The sequence below is a fragment of the Akebia trifoliata genome, chromosome 16, assembly GCF_017979445.1.
Source record: "Akebia trifoliata isolate Shusen 1 chromosome 16, ASM1797944v1, whole genome shotgun sequence".
In the NCBI taxonomy this organism is placed as follows: Eukaryota; Viridiplantae; Streptophyta; class Magnoliopsida; order Ranunculales; family Lardizabalaceae; genus Akebia; species Akebia trifoliata.
The window spans coordinates 11,367,436-11,384,507 of NC_141390.1; the positions used below are offsets into that span (position 1 = coordinate 11,367,436).

Below are 17,072 nucleotides of genomic sequence, written 5' to 3' on the forward strand. Positions count from 1 at the left end.
ACTACCATTAGCCTGAGCCAACGTTTCGTCCTACTTAAAGTCCTTTTGTGATCAGGGAATGTTCTAGGGCAACACAATGACAATGACAACACTAATGGTCTTACAACTTGGTCCGGACTTCAAAGTCTTGTTAATCGTTGGAGGACTTGAGAGGGGAATCTAGGTCAAGATATTCAAAAAAAAAGTATTCAAAGTGTAGAGTAGCCGATCTCGCGGCTCAACTTGAGTTGTCGAACCACGAATAGTCGTCAGCGAACTCGAGAGGGGAATCTAGATCTGTTACTCAAGAAAAAGTGCCACTACAAAAGTAAAGTCATCGATCTCGCAGCTCAACTTGAGTCACCAAGCCACAAAGACACAGAGACTCCGACAAAAACTATAATGTAAAAATCCAAAAATACAAGTATAGTCTGAAAGGTCATAGTGAAAACCTGAAAGGGCACTATGAGTAAAAGAATCAGACCATGGCAAGATCAAAGCCACCGGCACGATGAAAATCTCAAAAAGGACATCGATACGCAAAAATGTGGAAATCAGGTCTGGTGAAAACCGTAATTGGCACCAGGGGCAATAAGGGTAAAAAAATAAAAATAAAAAATAAAAAAATAAAACTCCTGGCCCGCAAGAGTATAAACTGTGAATGGAAAAATCTTTCCAAAATCCCAAGACCCAAATAGATAATAGTCTTCCAATACCAGGGCATTGGGAATGACTCTAAAGGAACGAAAAGAGTAATTGACGTTTATATCCTCTGTGGTTGGCAAAAGCACCAAGATCGTTACAACCAAAGATTTTACAAACTCTGAATTTATCCTACTCATTTGATAAAGATATTTCATAAAATTTTAAAAAAAAACTATTGTTTTGGCCGATGATGAAAAATATAGGACTTATTCAAACTTCAAGTTTTAAAAGCATTAGATACACCTGAGGCCAGGTAAGTAAAAAACGTATCTTCATTTTATTTCAAAAGCTTCACATTACATTTTTGCTAACGTAAAAAAAAAGACCCCATCATGACCACCTCAGCATCTGAAGCATCACGACTCACCAACAATGGAAGAGCTGATCCGAATGGCCCAACTTGGGGGAACCCTTATGGATGCGTGGCCTTGACAACACTTATTAGATTCTAAATGAAGAAGAGTACATGAGAACTTTTCCTAGGGGAATTGGGCTAAAATCTTTTGGATTGAAAACAGAAGCTTCGCGAGAAAGTATCATTGTAATCATGAATCATATTAACCTTGTTGAGATCCTTATGGACGTGAATCAGTGGTCCACTGTGTTTTCTAGCATTGTTTCAAAAGCAATGACTCTTGAGGTCATATCAACAAACGTAGTGGAAAACTATAACGGAGCCCTTCAAGTGATGACAGTAGAATTTCAATTCCCTTCACCTCTGGTTCCGACTTGAGAGAATTTCTTTGTAAGGTATTGTAAACAACATACCGAGGAGATTTGGATGGTGGTCGATGTTTCCTTAGATCATTTGTGTCCTAGCCCGATATCGAGATGTCAAAGAAGGCCATCAGGCTGTTTAATCCAAGAAATGCCAAATGGTTACTCCAATGTCACATGGGTCAAACATGTAGAAGTGGATGACAAAGCAGTTCACAGTATATAAAGAACACCGGTTAACTCTAGCCTTGGATTTGGCACAAAAAGTTGGATTGTCACCCTAGATCGACAGTGGGAACGCCTTGCAAGTGTTATGGCTAGTAACATGCCGGCTGGAAATGTTGGTGTGATCACAAGTCAAGAAGGATGAAAGTGTATGTTGAAGTTGGCAAAGAGAATGGTGATTAGTTTTTGCTCTGGTGTGAGTGCTTCTACCGCTCACACATGGACAACATTATCGGGAAGTAGTGCTGAAGATGTAAGGGTCATGATTAGAAAAAGCATAAATAATCCTGGCAACCTCCTGGTATTGTGTCAAGTGCAACTACTTCCTTCGTACTTCCAGTCCCACCAAAGAGAGTTTTCAATTTCCTTCGCGATGAGAACTTTAGAAGTGAGTAGGACATTCTTTCTGATGGCAGTGCTATTCAAGAAATAACACATATTGCTAATGGCAGAGATCTTGGTAACTGTGTCTCTCTACTGTGAGTTAATACTCCAAATTCTAGGCAGAGCAACATGTTGATATTATAAGAGAGTAGCACCGATGCAACGGGTTCTTTCGTAATCTATGTTCTTGTTGATATTGTTGCAATGAACGTAGTTCTAAATGGGGGAGACCCAGATTATGTAGCACTCATTCCCCCTAGTCTTGCTATATTACCCGATGGGCTAACAATAAATAGAGGTAGAATTACTGAAGTTGGGTCTGGTAGATCTCTACTGACTGTCGCATTCCAAATCTTGGTCGATTTGGTTCCAACTGCAAAACTCTCTCTTGGATTTGTGGTGACTGCTAACAACCTCAGTGCTTGTAGCGTTGAAAGGATCAAAGGTGTCAGTACAAGGGACAATGCATGAATTGAGAGGGTTAACTTATGATAGAAATAAAACAAAATCAACAAAAGAAGGCAATGAAGAGGGGATTTGAAAAAAATCAAAAGAATTTCAAAAACCTTTCAAGTTGCACTCAAGTCCGATTTGTCAAAACACGATCGAAGAAATAGTCGAATTTCAAAACTCATCAAATTTTCATCAAATCCAAGATCTCACACGAGCTCCGCGCCCTCGAGATCAAGGAATTAATAAGGTAAAACTCTGTTAGACCCCGTGCTTGAGGCGCCATTTTCTACAAAATTCATCAATTCAATCGATAATCAAAAGTCGTGTTTTTACAAAAAAAAATTTGGCCCATACAAATAGGGGTTTAATCTATTCTTTGTAGTTCTTTGCATGCAATTCCTGCAAAGAAGGGCAGCTGTAGACACCCCAATTTGAACGGGCCCCCACTCGAAAGGGACCCAAAAATACAGATTTTTCAATAAAAATTGCCAATGGGCCTCAAAGGCCCAAATCAATCGAAATATGACATTTTAATCGAATCGAGGCCTCTAAGACCTTCTAATGGTTTAGTAGGCCCATCAAAGAGATTTAACCTACCCTACACCTTCCCAACCTTCATTGCTCCGCTCTTATATCCAGAAATATCCGATTTTCAATAAAATTATCCGACGGGCCTAAAAAGCCCGATTTGCCAACACGTGGCATTTTGATTAATTCAATAATTTCAAAATCTAAAAAAATTGATAAAACTAAAAATGTGAAACTTAGGACACCCATCATTTCCTCTACCTTCACCGTTTCACTCCCGAATCCAATTACCCTAAGCCCACTTAAAGCCCGCAAACCCTCAATACTCAAAAATGCATTTCTCACATCCCCTCTAACCTAAACTCAATCCCACATCACCTAAAATCTAAAACCAACCTACACCCTCAAAACCCATTCCAAGATAACCCCCAACCAATTTCTAAAATCTAAAACCATTTCATAACCCAAGCACAATGCCCCTAAGCCCAAACTCATATCTAATTCACATCTAACCCACAACCCTAATCCATAAATCACAACCCACATCAACCAATCACTCTTTTATTATCAAAAGGTGACACATGTCATCACCCCCTCTCACCTCCCTCATCAAATCACCCACCCCATCACTTTTCTTTAAAAAAATTAACTACCCACTTACTTTTTCTCTAAAAAATCACATCAACCCACATCCTCCCCTAACCTACCCTCATTACTCCTCTATAAAGCTCCATTCTCTCAAAACAAACACATCAACCCACACCCTCCCCTAACCTACCATCATAATTCCCTAACCCCTATTATCTCAAATCAAACACATCAACCCACACCTCCCCCTAACCTATCATCATCATACCTCTCCCTAATCTACCATCATCATTTCCTATAAATCCATCTCTACAACCTAAACCTACACCCATCTACTCAAATCAAACACTCAATCTCTCCCATCAATTAAATCTAAACCCCTAACCTCCACACATCTTGTCACATGTCACCATCTCCCTCACCCTCTTATACCATCAATTCTCTTAAACCAAACACCACTCAATCAATCAACCACCCTTTTAAACACCCGTCATCTCACCTCACCAAACACTCCACCTAAATGGTTTTGGTAAGATCCAAACCATTTGGATCAAAACACAACCCATTTACCCTCATTACATAATTACCCCTCTCCCAATCCCTAATTTCATACCCCCCACCTTTAAAACATGTGCCATTCATGACTCTCCCCCCACTTCACCCCATTATATCCCTCAAACATCTACAAATATCCCCTCCTTCTCTTTCCAAAAAGGTTCCCCCAACTCTCATTACAAAAAAAAATTCTCCTCCCAAGTCTCATAAAATATATATATATATATATATATATATATATATATATAGGGAAATGTTCAGCAACAAACATTTTGGTAAAACATTTTTCAAAATATGGGTTAGAGGTTTTGGAATGGGCTGATTTTTGGTGAGGATGATCTCTACGGTGAGGAGATCATCATCACCAAAACTCAGCCCATTCCAAAACTTCTAACCCATCAAAAATGGTTTACAAAAAATGGACAGTCCACGATTTTTCAACTTGTAAACATAAGGTTAGAAGTTTTGGAATGGGCTGATTTTTGGTGAGGATGATCTCCTCACCGTAGAGATCATCCTCCCCAAAATCAGTCCATTCCAAAACCTCTAACCTATATTTTGAAAAATGTTTTGCCAAAATGTTTGCCAAAATGTTTGTTGCTGAAAGGGACCCATATATATATATATATTACATTCCACTTAATTCTCTCATCATCTCTTTTCTACTCCTTCAATTACACACAAAAAGTAATATTTTCCTAAACTACTAAGGACCTTAGAAAATATTGAAGAAGAAGAAAAGAAAGATTGAAGCTTCAAGGTGGGTGCAACAAAATACCCCCCCCCCCTCTCTCTATCCTCTCCTCTTCCCTCTTCTATTATCCCCTCCTCTCTTTATTTTATTTTAGATGGACTTAGGATTAATGGTCCTCAAGGCAAATGTTTATAAGGATCATCCCCTTCAATGGGATGATCCTATAATAAAGTCAAAAACAAATCCCTACTTAGGGTACAAATGCACGACACATGGCACTTTATTTTTATTTTTGTATTTTCAATCAAAATGACCGAATTGAGTTGACGTTACCGCCACTTGGCGGGGAGAAAAGGGTGCCTAACACCTTCCCTTTTCTCCAACCAAGCCGCTTACCCCGAATCTCAAGGTTTGATTAGTTCTTATCCATCGTGAGTCACTACATGCCAAAAATGACACTTTTTAGAAAAATGTGCATCGGGTGACCATTCACACCCACTTACAAAATGAATGGTAGCAACTCCAATCCTTAGTAGATGTGACCATCGTAATCGAAAACCACGTATCTACACTGAGTTAAAGAAAGAATTCTAGGTCCTCCAGATATTTTAGATTTTGATGTTTGTGTGGATTGCCTTAAAAATAAGATGATTAAGCAACAAAAGCTTGAAGTTACTAGAGTTACTGATTTGCTAGGTTTCTTAAATATGGTCAAAATAGTGGGAGTGAAAAGCGAAGGAAGGTTATATTTGAAGAAAATCATTGTGATCCACCAATATGTTTTATTCCGCAACCTTTACCTCATTTGGTGGCTTCACCTGTCCGTACAATCGTTGTAGATGATGTAATAATCCTACCATAACCCAATCCTCAAGCGGTGGTGGTTCTAGTTCCACAACCAATCATTTCCATTAGAAGATCTACTCAAGAACGCAGACCCGCTATTAAAAATGATTATGAGATGTATTTTCAAGAAGGAGATATCATCAAAGGCGATGTAGATGATCATTCTACATTCAAAGAAGTAATGGACTCAAATAAATCTCAATTCTGACAGAAAACAATGAAAGAAGAATTGAGATCTATGGAAAATAATGAAGTATGAGAATTAACGATGCTTCTAAAAAGTTGTAAGATAATAGAATGTAAATAGGTTTTCAAAACTAAAAGAGATTTAGAAGGTAAGGTCGAAAAGTTTAAAGTAAGGCTTGTAACAAAGGGTTTCATGCAAAAACCAGGTATTGATTTCAGTATGACTTATTCCCCAGTTATCTACAAGTTGAGAAGATCAATTTATAAGTTGAAACAAGCATCAAGACAATGGTATTTGAAATTTGATCAAGTGGTGACCAGATACGAATTTAAAGAAAATGCCATCAACAAGTGTATATATCTCAAGATGAGTGGGAGTCGATTCATCATTATTGTGTTTTATGTTGATGATATATTGTTGGCAAGCAATGATGTTCATCTCTTATATGATAACAAGGCTGCTATTGATTTTACAAAAAATTAAAGAGTAACTAGAGGAAACAAGCACATCAAAATAAAGTACCTTTTAGTATGTGAAAAAGTTCGTGAAAGATTGATCGAGATTGCTAAGATAGATTCTAGTAATATGATAGCAAATCCTCTCACAAAAAGACTTTCTCCAAAGTTTTTCAAAGAACATGTAACTCGTATGGGAGTTATCATGTCATTTGTTCATATTATTTAAATGTTAAGTTTATTTTATGCTTGTTTTGATTTATTTATACTCTTGATAGACTATTTATTGTTGCTTAAAGAAATTGATTAAACTAGTCATTATTTATGCATTATTATGTACACATGTTATCCTTGCTTGTGAGTAGATATACTCGTAAAGTGTTGAAGAAATGCTTGGACTAATCGTGACTTGGCATCACGTTGATGAAGTCTTCATTCTGGATAGAAAGGTGATGGAATGTCACATAGCTGGTTGCTTGTAAGATATCAAAATGACATACGATGAGTATGAAGCTGGACACCTAGGAAATGTACATACAAACTATATTGAGGAGTGTACATTACCCTAATACCACAAAGAAAGTTCACGTAAAGGTAAACTCCTGAATTTATTGATGGTACTAGTTTTGATACCATGGAACTGTCTTAGGGCCGACAAATTAGCACTTTGTTACATCCATGATCTATCATTTGTGGTATCCTTGAATGAATGTGACAATTAAAGATTATCTGAATTGTTTTGAACAATTATTTTTCAAAAGAGTGCACTCGATTATTCAAAAGGTAACAATGCAGAAAGTCATTTTAAACAAAAGGTATATGTGAAGGCCAAGTGGGAGATTGTTGAAATTATTATTTTTATTATTATTTATTAAAATTATTAAAATTATTTTGTGGCATTTTCACATATACAAATTTTATATAAATACTGGATTGTAATTTGTTCAAAACATTAAGGATAAAATTGGAAACCATGCTAGTGGTCTGGCATTGGTTACCAGCATCAAATATGATGGGTTAGTGAACATCCTATCAAAATTTAAGTGGTTATTCACCTAATACTAGAATTCTACAATGGGTAGAAAATCTAGTATCCTCTTTTATAAATAGGTGGTTGTCCCCCCTCTCTACACACACAAATTATTCTATTATTGAAATAGAAGGTTCCCATCACCAAAGTGTAGGCAAAGTTGGGGTAGTGCACCTAATCTTCACAAATCAATATCAAAGTGTTCTTCGCGGATTATTGGAAAAACGAATCCATGTATTTTAATTATTGTTTGTTCGATTCGATTATTCTATTTTTGTTCAAGATCAAATCCTAGATCCATGAATATTATGTTCACAGTATTTTTTCCCAACATAAAATACAACAGTGCAGTAAAACAATAGTTGAGATCACTTGAAGAACATAAGAGAAAGTTCACTACATTTAAATTAAAAATAATAATGTGGTCACTATGATCATAAGTAGTTGATGAGTTAGTGTTGATTTTGTTTCCAATGAGAGAACGTTCACTACATTCTGTTTTATTTGTACTACTCGTGTAAGATATTGTTCAATTTATCTTCAATTAAGCCCTCAAATCAGAAACCTGTATATCCTAAATAATTATTTGTATTAAACCCTAAAAATTAATAACCAAAACCTCCCTAATAAAGAATCCTAACAAATGGAGAGTAAAATAGTTGAAGAAATTACCTTCAACTCACTCAATAAGAGGAGGAGAGTTCGAAAGAGAGTTGTAGCAAATCGTGTGTTTTTTGGTTTAGTCGTGAGAAAGAACATTAGGGTTTAGGGTGTGTGTATGTGTTAAAGTATGAGAGAGAAAGAGAGAGTGTTTTCATGAATTGGAGAGTTGCAGAGAGAGGGATAGAAGAAGATGTAGTTCTATAACAAAGAAGAGGGGAAGGTCGTTTGGGTTTTTGTCAAAACACACGTAGAGGGGTGGTTTTTGTACTATTTGAAACATTATAAGTGACATGCAAGGAGGTCGCTATAATATTTGAAACATTATAAGTGAGCACATGATTTTCCTTTGGAGATGATTGCACCCGTTGGATTGTGCCCAATTGGATGACCGTATTTTGTAGGGTGAAATGTATGGTAAAATTACTAATGCCGAACGTGTGTATATATATCCATTTTTTCAATTGTTTTTACAACACCATCGGATGTCACCCACTCTTGTAAATTGGACGCATCTAGGCATTGTAAAAACCACCATCCGATCTCGAAGACAAGTTTTGAACTAAAGTCGTGGTATCAACATTCACAAACTTTGCAAAAACTAGCACAAGGGATATCAAATGGTACCCATTTAATCGGGACCAAAAAACTTCTAAATCCCATATTGTCAATACCTGACTAGAGGAACCATTACCAATTCAGATCTATTGGAAATCTATTTGTTTTATTATTTCTTTATATATTGCAGATGGTTGAAGGTTTTCCTACCAGTTTAAAGTTAATCAATATTACATAAGGATCCATACGAGCTACGTATTCGAGTTTAAAATAGGTAATTTCTAGAAGTTTATTACTTGTAAATAAGATGAATATTAATTTTTTTTTTTTTAAGAAAAAAATAACATTAACTCACATACTTACTACTAGAATAAATTATAATTATATATTGTTTATACGTTTGTAGATAATATGTTACATTCTTGAAAGAGAAAAGCTTTGCAATGATTATAAAATACATTTATCATGTCAGGTTATTAAAAAAGATTTTCATGTAAAGAAGATGGAATTCTACAATCACTCAAGGTGTTTTTTGTCTGATTCCGAGTCTTGATAATCAAAACAAACAGGTGCCCTCAGTTCATGGTTGTTCCGTTCAACTTATTTTGAATCAAAATCGAAATCATTGTTGTTCCGTTCAACTTATTTTGAATCAAAATCAAAATCGAAATTGAAAAAATATGATGGTTTTATGTGTAGTTGCCTCCGGAATCAAACTATTGACTTGATAACTTTGAGTCCATTACGTTATCCCAAGTCGACCCGGACTCGGCTGAGTTTTAATATCATTATTATTAGAGCTGCAATTGGACGGACTAACTTGAACTCAACCCAATTGATGGGCGAGTCTAGGTTGGGTTATATGAAAAATGATTTGAGCTCGAGTTAAGTCTCCGGGCAATCCAAATCCGATGCTATATAGTTACATATAAATATTTTTATTTATTTAAAAAGAAAAATAGTAATTATCTCTTCTTAAATATATTTGTAAAATTTAAGAAAAAAATTATAATACAAAAATTAATGGATTTGGAGATTATATGCAAATTTATTTACTAATGATTTTTTTTTTATTATATTTATTTTTTAAGATATAAAATAAAATCTATATATTGATCAAAATAAAATTAGATTTGCTCAATGAGCCCAATCCGTTCAAAATTACATAACTTAGACTAACCCCACCTCAACCTGATTTTAGAAGTTTAATCTCAGGTTGAACTTAGGTAAATGAGCTATAACCTGATAGTTGGATTGAGTTGAGCTTGGGTTGAGGGTTTTACAATTTGAATTGAGCCAGGTTTGACCCTCCAACCTACCTAGGTTACTGTCCTAATTATTATAGAGAGAAATTCTATTGTCACATCTGCTTTTGCTAACGCCACCCCAACTCGTTTTATAAATCACAAAAGAAATAGAACATATCTTGGGGTGGCCCATTTGAAAAGAAGAAAGAAAACCGTTACAAATATTATATTTAGGAGACGATCCTTGTAATATTACATTAATATGAACAGATGTACACCATTAGAAAACCACTTTATTTCTCTAATCCACACTTCGAAAACCACTCAACAACTTAAACAAATCCATGCCCAGCTCTTCCTCCACAATCTCTCCCAAAGCAGTCGGATTGTAACCCAGCTCATATCTTCCTCTTCTTCACTCAAATCCATAGATTACACTATTCTCATCTTCCAACACTTTTATTCTCCCAACTCTTTCATCTTCAATGCCTTCATTCGATCCCTCTCCGAAAATTCTCAATTCCAGAGCTCAATTTTCCATTTTGTTCTCAGGTTACGTCTTAGTGTCCGACCTGATCGCCTTACATTTCCATTTGTCCTCAAATCTGCAGCATCATTGCTTGCGCCCAGACTCGGTGGAACCCTCCACGGGCAAATCGCGAAGCTTGGGCTTGATTTTGATTCCTTTGTTTTGGTATCTTTAGTTGATATGTATGTAAAATTTGGGTCTTTGGGTTTGGCTCTACAATTATTTGATGAAACTCTTGAGAGAAATAAGGTTTCGAGCATTCTCTTATGGAATATTTTGATTAATGGGTGTTGTAAAGGTGGAGATTTGAAGAAAGCTATGGAGCTTTTTGAGGCGATGCCGGAGAGGAATGTTGGTTCTTGGAATTGTTTGATTAATGGATTTTTTAAAAACAAGGACTTGGAGAAGGCAAAATTGCTTTTTGATCAAATGCCGGAGAAGAATGTGGTTTCTTGGACGACAATGGTTGCCGGGTTATCACAGAATGAGGATCATGAACAAGCTTTGAGTATGTTTTATAGAATGTTGAAAGAGGGGGTGAGGGCTAATGACCTTACTATCGTCTCTGCTCTATCAGCTTGCGCAAGGATTGGTGCTCTAGAAAGTGGAGTTCAGATTCATGATTATGTTTCTCGAAATGGGTTCCAACTGAACAGAGCAATTGGGACTTCTTTGGTGGATATGTATGCAAAATGTGGGAATATTGAATGCGCGAGTCGGCTTTTTGGTGAGATAAAAGAGAAGGATCTTCTTACTTGGAGTGTTATGATATCAGGTTGGGCTATCCATGGATGCTCGGAGCAAGCCCTTCAATGCTTTGAGAAGATGAAAATTGCTGGTAAGAAAATGCATAATACCCATGGGTTTTCAAACTGATGACATACCACCCATTATCCCTCCCCACCACCCCCCAAAAAAAAAAAAAAAAAGTTTCATCATCTTCAGCCTTTAGAATAAGAGTTGTCCTATAGTGACAGTGCAGGACACTAAGTTACACTGAGCTTATGTGGAGGTGTGTGAACAGTACTGTTGACACTTTTCACTGGTATCTTGAGGAAAATCATCTATGGTTCTATGCACACCTCCTCCTCAGCTCAGTGTCCTGCAGTCACTTTAGTATTTTCCTTACAATGAAACTTTGATTTATTTGCAAACTCTTGATTTATTTGACAAAGCCCTCTAGGGTAAAAACTTTGTTTATTTTATTCTCATTTATTTGTTTAATAGTCCAAATCCTTGTTGGAAATCTCAACACTGTAGGGATATTGGAGGATTCACGGGGAAGAGGTTGAAGAAGATGAACTTTTTGGGAAAAATCAAGGGATATCTCAACTCTCAAATATAACACAAAAACCCGAAGAGTATTTGAAAATTTCCAATTATATCTCCTTGTAAAATCTCATTTTGATGTTTAGAAAATTAAAGTCTTAGTGTACATGTATTATTTGCAGGAGTTGAGCCGGATGAGATAGTCTTTCTAGCCATCTTAACTGCATGTGCACACTCTGGACTAGTGGATCAAGGACTAAGTTGTTTCAACAGCATGAGGCTTGACCACTCCCTCGAGCCTACTGTGAAGCATTACACATGCATGGTGGATCTATTTGGTCGTGCGGGTCAACTAGAAGAAGCTCTAAGGTTCATTGAGAGCATGCCAATCAAACCTGATTTTGTGTTATGGGGAGCACTCTTTTGTGCATGTAGAGCCCACAAGAATATCAAAATGGCAGAGTTTGTGTCAAAGAGGCTTCTGCAGCTCGAACCTAAACATCCTGGGAGCTATGTTTTCTTATCCAACATCTATGCTGGGGTTGGGAGATGGACAGATGTAGAGAGAGTCAGAATCTCAATGAAGAGTAAGGGCATTGACAAGCCCCCGGGTTTGAGCTACATCGAGGTGGAAGGCAAAGTACATGGTTTTGTAGCGGGTGATCGTACCCATAAGCGTGCCAAACAAATATATGCAAAGTTGGAGGAATTAATGGTACATGCTAGGTCTAAAGGGTACATTCCTGACACCGAATGGGTCCTCCATAATATAGAGGAAGAAGAGAAAGAAGATGCATTGGGAAGTCATAGTGAGAAGCTGGCTCTTGCCTTTGGGCTCATCAGTACTCATGTTGGGACAGCTATTAGGATTGTGAAGAACCTGAGAGTTTGTGGAGATTGCCATGCTATAATGAAATATGCAAGTATGACAGATAAGAGGGAGATTATACTAAGAGATATAAAGCGCTTCCATAGATTTAAGGATGGGGTGTGCACTTGTGGAGATTATTGGTGATTACTGCCCACCATTGTTGCCTTTCATTTAGAGCTTTGTTTCTTTGAATGGGGGGGGGGGTAGGTAGAATCTCTTGGGATCAAGGAACCTTAAAATTGGTGGATGGTGATCTTAATACTCAAATCTTATCAATGCCTCCATCTTAGTCAGATGTCGATAGTTGGATATGGTTCAAGAGTTAGAATGGTTCCTTTCCTATTAAATCCTGTTATTGGATTAGATTCGAAATTAATAAAAATCCTTTTTAAGGTGTCCATTTAAGTAGCAAACATTGGATAGGATTATGTGAGACTCAATTTTTGTAGTCTTTGCAAATATATTCGCATTAATTGTGCATTTGTCACGTCCATTTGATCTCCGGTTTGTTTTTTTATTTTATTTTTTTTTATGTAATCTCAATTCCAACCTGTCTTGGCTCTTAAGAATAAAGATTAATCTTAGGGAGGAAATAATAAAAACTTTCTTTAAAAAAAAATAAAAAATTGGAATGACTACTACAAATTATTTTATCCTCTGATGCTTTATCCCAAGTCGAATGGAACCATCAAACTGTCCATGAATTTATTTTAGGATCAAAAACCCAAAAGCTGTTCAGCATCAAATTTGGTCAGAAATGATGTTGGACAAACGAACCATCCATCATCTTTATGTTGTCCCCAAGTACCATCCAAACCAAAAGGTTACCTGCTCTAATATTATTTAATATAATAATGGAAATTTTATTTACCAAATCCCCAACATATAAGAGTCAGCCCATGGCCAGAAATATATGATTTTCATCTTATTCAAATCCCGAACTATTATATCCTAATTTCTCACTTCACACCTTGGAGAACACCATTCTACTATTCTTAGAGAGAGAGAGAGAGAGATGTGCTTCCACATCTTTTCAACCCCAAAATGGAAATGATCAAGAGAAAAGGTTCCTTAATTCCCAGTAACAGATCCAGTGGAGATGTAACTTAAAAGAGGGGTTGGAGCACATGGCTAAAAACACAAGAGTTTCTGTCTGGGTTCCTAGACCACAACCGGAGATGCTTTCTTTCTCAAGGACTTGGGAGTTTGATCTTCTCAGAAAAATTGAAGCCTTAACTAGTGCTTATATAGCTTTCATAATCCATGAATCAAATCAAAATCTAATATCTGAATCAGATCAGATAATACATCATTTCAAACAAGGTGTACACACCACCTAATAATAAGGGGAACCAAAATAAATAAATAAAACTCATCTTCTTAAAAACACCGAGTCTTGAAGCAATGTTAGATGAATTCTGTTTGATTCCCATCACAATAAAACAATGAAGTTGGAATTACGAAGAATCAACTCTAAACAGGTTCTTCTTCACTAGAACTCACTCTTAGTTAAAATCTCAAAAGTGTAGCTGAGACATTTTCAAGAGCATTTTACTCTTTTTGCAAGTCCTTGCAAAAACGACTTCTGGTCAAAGGGAAAATACCTATTCTACGTGGATGCAAGGCTAATATCTAGCCTTTCCCAAGAAAGGGGGGTCCCATTCCCACTATAAATCCCTTTTGTTCAGAGTTTTTTGAATTCCAAAGTGATTAGAAGTAAACATGAAATCCAGACCTACTGTAAGGAACAGAAGAAATTGAAAGCAATTTGTCAATGAGAGGGTCAGCATATAGAGTATATAAACAATAAATTCATTAAATTAAAATTATTTCTTCGACCCCAAGTCATCAATCTTCTTTTGGTTTAATGCACACGTCAGTTCGATTCAACCCTTTCCCAATAATAAATACTAAATAATTATAAACCGAAGGACAAAACCACATCCAGAATCATACCTAAAACATAGGCAACCAGCAATTGTGCACCAGTACAGTACAGTACACCAGCAATTTTAGGCTCTAGAATCCAAGGCTAATAGTATCTTCTTCCTGGGACCCTGAAGGCACCACACAATTTAAAACATTTCAGTCCAAGTTTGGCAGAGAACAAATGCAGTGGATGAAAATTTTCCCAAAAACACGAGAAAGGTGTCGTAAAAACCTGCATTTACTTGAACAAAAGGAAATTCCTGGGAATACAATTATTACTTTCACTTCTGATAATATGATATCCAAAGAGCTGGTTATATAGCGGGGAAAAAAAAAACCGATTATCATGTGAGCTTATTTGAGAGCTGCTATTAGCAACCCCAACTTTTACTTACTACACCCCAATTAAAAATTAAGAAAATAAGTGAATTGTCGAAAGAGATCATGGTGTATCTCATCACATATATTAAAGATCTACATTTGCATCAATTAGGTATATTAGAATATTAGATTGATTGATCGTATTTCCATATTGGTGGATTTTTCAATTTATATAAATCCAATGGAAAAATGTAATCATCATCCAAGAATTCCCAATAAATTTCTTTCACAGGTCCAAAAAAGTCGAGAGAAAAGGCAGGCAAAAAATGGCCATTGAATGGGCTTGTTGAAGCAACGCACACACCCTCCCTACCCACCCACCAACCCCCACATGTGCACATGCACAAGCAGTGAATCTCAAGAATGTTCAGGGGTTTGGAGTGATTGGCAACAACGGTGATGTTTCACCAAAGACGGCACCAGATAAGGGTTGGCTAATGTGTGATGATCTCAATGGCAAGTGGAAGCGTGGTGGCTATGTTGTAAACTGACAATGATACCAATGTATCTTTTGATAGTGAAAGTAGAAGATACAAATAATGAGTGACAAGCAGCTATGTTTGATAATAGCTAATGGTAATTATGGTGCTGGAAGATGGGAATGGTGCCGGAAGATAGGATTGGCACTGACATTGCTTTCTTTTACAAACTAGACGTCGTGACGATGATTTGAAATGAACGATTTGAAGGATGGTAGCAGAAATAAACTTGTTTTGATATCAAAACTGAGGAACCCATGTTGATCAGCTATTCCTACACGGTATCAAAACATAAAATTTTCTACTAATCTAAACTCAATTCATTAATCAAAAGCAACTTGTCCTTTAAATCAAATAAACCATATACTTTTAGACTTTTGCTTTTTATTAGAAAATCCTCTTCACGTAATCACGACCTATATCAGCACTAAAAAGATGTTTAAGCATCAAAATCAACTTTTCTTTTAAGCTTCTTATTCAAAAATCCTCTTCACGTATTCACAACTTTTATCAGCACTAAAAATGTTTAAACATCAATATTTTTGCACAATTTTGGTAATTTAGGTATTTATCGTTTATTTTTTGGATAGGTGTATGGTTAGAGGTTAGTAAATGAAGTTGGGTTCAGGTCGTTTGTATTGGAAATAATGTAGTTAGCTCATTTTAATTCTATGTAAGGGCATTTATGTCTATTCATACTATGTAAGGGCATTTATGTCTATTTACCTTTTAGGTTTTATAAATATATATCAAGCTCTCATTAATGAGACTTGAGAATTACTTTTTTAAAATTCTTCTTGGTATCAGAGCTATAGAGGACATCCCAAACTCTCTTTGGGTTCTTCCCTTTGATTCCTCTTGAAACCTTGAATCCATTCTCTTCTCCTCTATTCCCAACATCTCTAGATCTTGAGACCTAATAACCTAGTCGAAACTTCGTTAAAAGGTCTCCCCCTTCGAGGCCTTTTTTTATTTTCCTGATTCTTTTATTGCATGTTGCGATAGGATTCTTTTCTTATTTTCTTCACATGCTACAATTATGGGCTTTGTATTTTTCTGCCCTTTGATAGGGTCCTTTTGTTCTACCCTTGCTGTCCTACAAAACTTTTGTAGGGACCTACACCAGCCACAAGTCGTTGTTTTTGGACCTACGACAACAACAGGTTGTTGTTTTTGAACCTTACGACAACAGCGACGACAACAGATTGTTGTTTTTGGATCTACGACAATAACAGGTTGCTGTTTCTGGACTTGAACAGCAATAACTTGATTCTCTGGACCTACAATAACAGCAGAAGTGTTGTATGTATGCCTGACAATAGTAACAACAGATTTCGTTTTTTTGTGACCTACGACAGCAGCAACATCCCACAGCAACAATGGCATCACATCAAGAAACCAAAGACTCTATCAATCTTAGAACAAACCTCTCAACCCAACACATTACTAGTACCCTATTAGATGGTCGGAACTTCCAACCTTGGTATCAGTCAGTTCGACTTTATTTGGGGAGTAAAAGAAAATCTGGATGGCTTTTGGGCACCATTAATAAACCATCTCTTACTGACCCAAAAATCGAACAATGGGAAATTAACAACTGCACCTTCCTTAAATGGATCTTTAACTCCATGGAGCAGCATATCTACAACATGTTCATGTATCTTGAGACAGTCTCTTCGTCGTGATCAACCCTCACTCAGACATGCTCATGCTCGGAATGATTCGAGGATCTACGAACTTTATCGAAACATCACCCAGGCTACCCAAAGGACTCAAAGTATAGCTAATTACGTTGCATTCCTT

At 36.5% G+C, this 17,072-nt stretch overlaps 2 protein-coding genes and 1 pseudogene across 4 annotated transcripts in view; 2 read left to right on the top strand and 1 right to left on the bottom strand.

The window, feature by feature from the left end:
- Nucleotides 1-1,056: 1,056 nt before the first annotated feature.
- LOC147382572 (homeobox-leucine zipper protein ROC2 pseudogene) lies at nt 1,057-2,481 on the top strand (annotated as a pseudogene).
- Nucleotides 2,482-9,981: 7,500 nt separating this feature from the next.
- LOC147382573 (Tetratricopeptide repeat (TPR)-like superfamily protein) lies at nt 9,982-13,088 on the top strand. Its single transcript, XM_086427340.1, has 2 exons — nt 9,982-11,178; nt 11,792-13,088. Exons 1-2 carry the CDS (start codon nt 10,074-10,076, stop codon nt 12,622-12,624), a joined length of 1,938 nt encoding a protein of 645 aa, XP_086283466.1. The 5' UTR covers nt 9,982-10,073; the 3' UTR covers nt 12,625-13,088.
- A 1,183-nt stretch (nt 13,089-14,271) lies between these two features.
- LOC147382574 (uncharacterized) overlaps nt 14,272-17,072 on the bottom strand; it is a 30,777-nt gene continuing 27,976 nt past the window's right edge. For 2 of the 3 annotated variants that reach the window (XM_086427341.1, XM_086427342.1), the window contains exon 6: nt 14,633-14,719. In XM_086427341.1, coding sequence (XP_086283467.1) covers nt 14,648-14,719 — 72 coding nt within the window. In that variant the 3' untranslated portion in view covers nt 14,633-14,647. Of the gene's footprint in view, nt 14,538-14,632; nt 14,720-17,072 lie in introns of those variants that run through there. The other variant, XM_086427343.1, reaches the window with a different exon arrangement.

What these genes read in the sequence shown, in the direction of transcription:
- LOC147382573 (XM_086427340.1), top strand. Translation starts at nt 10,074, where the DNA reads ATGAACAGATGTACACCATTAGAAAACCACTTTATTTCTCTAATCCAC. An exon ending in TGAGAAGATGAAAATTGCTG is followed by an intron (nt 11,179 to 11,791) that starts GTAAGAAAATGC and finishes TATTATTTGCAG; the next exon opens with GAGTTGAGCCGGATGAGATA.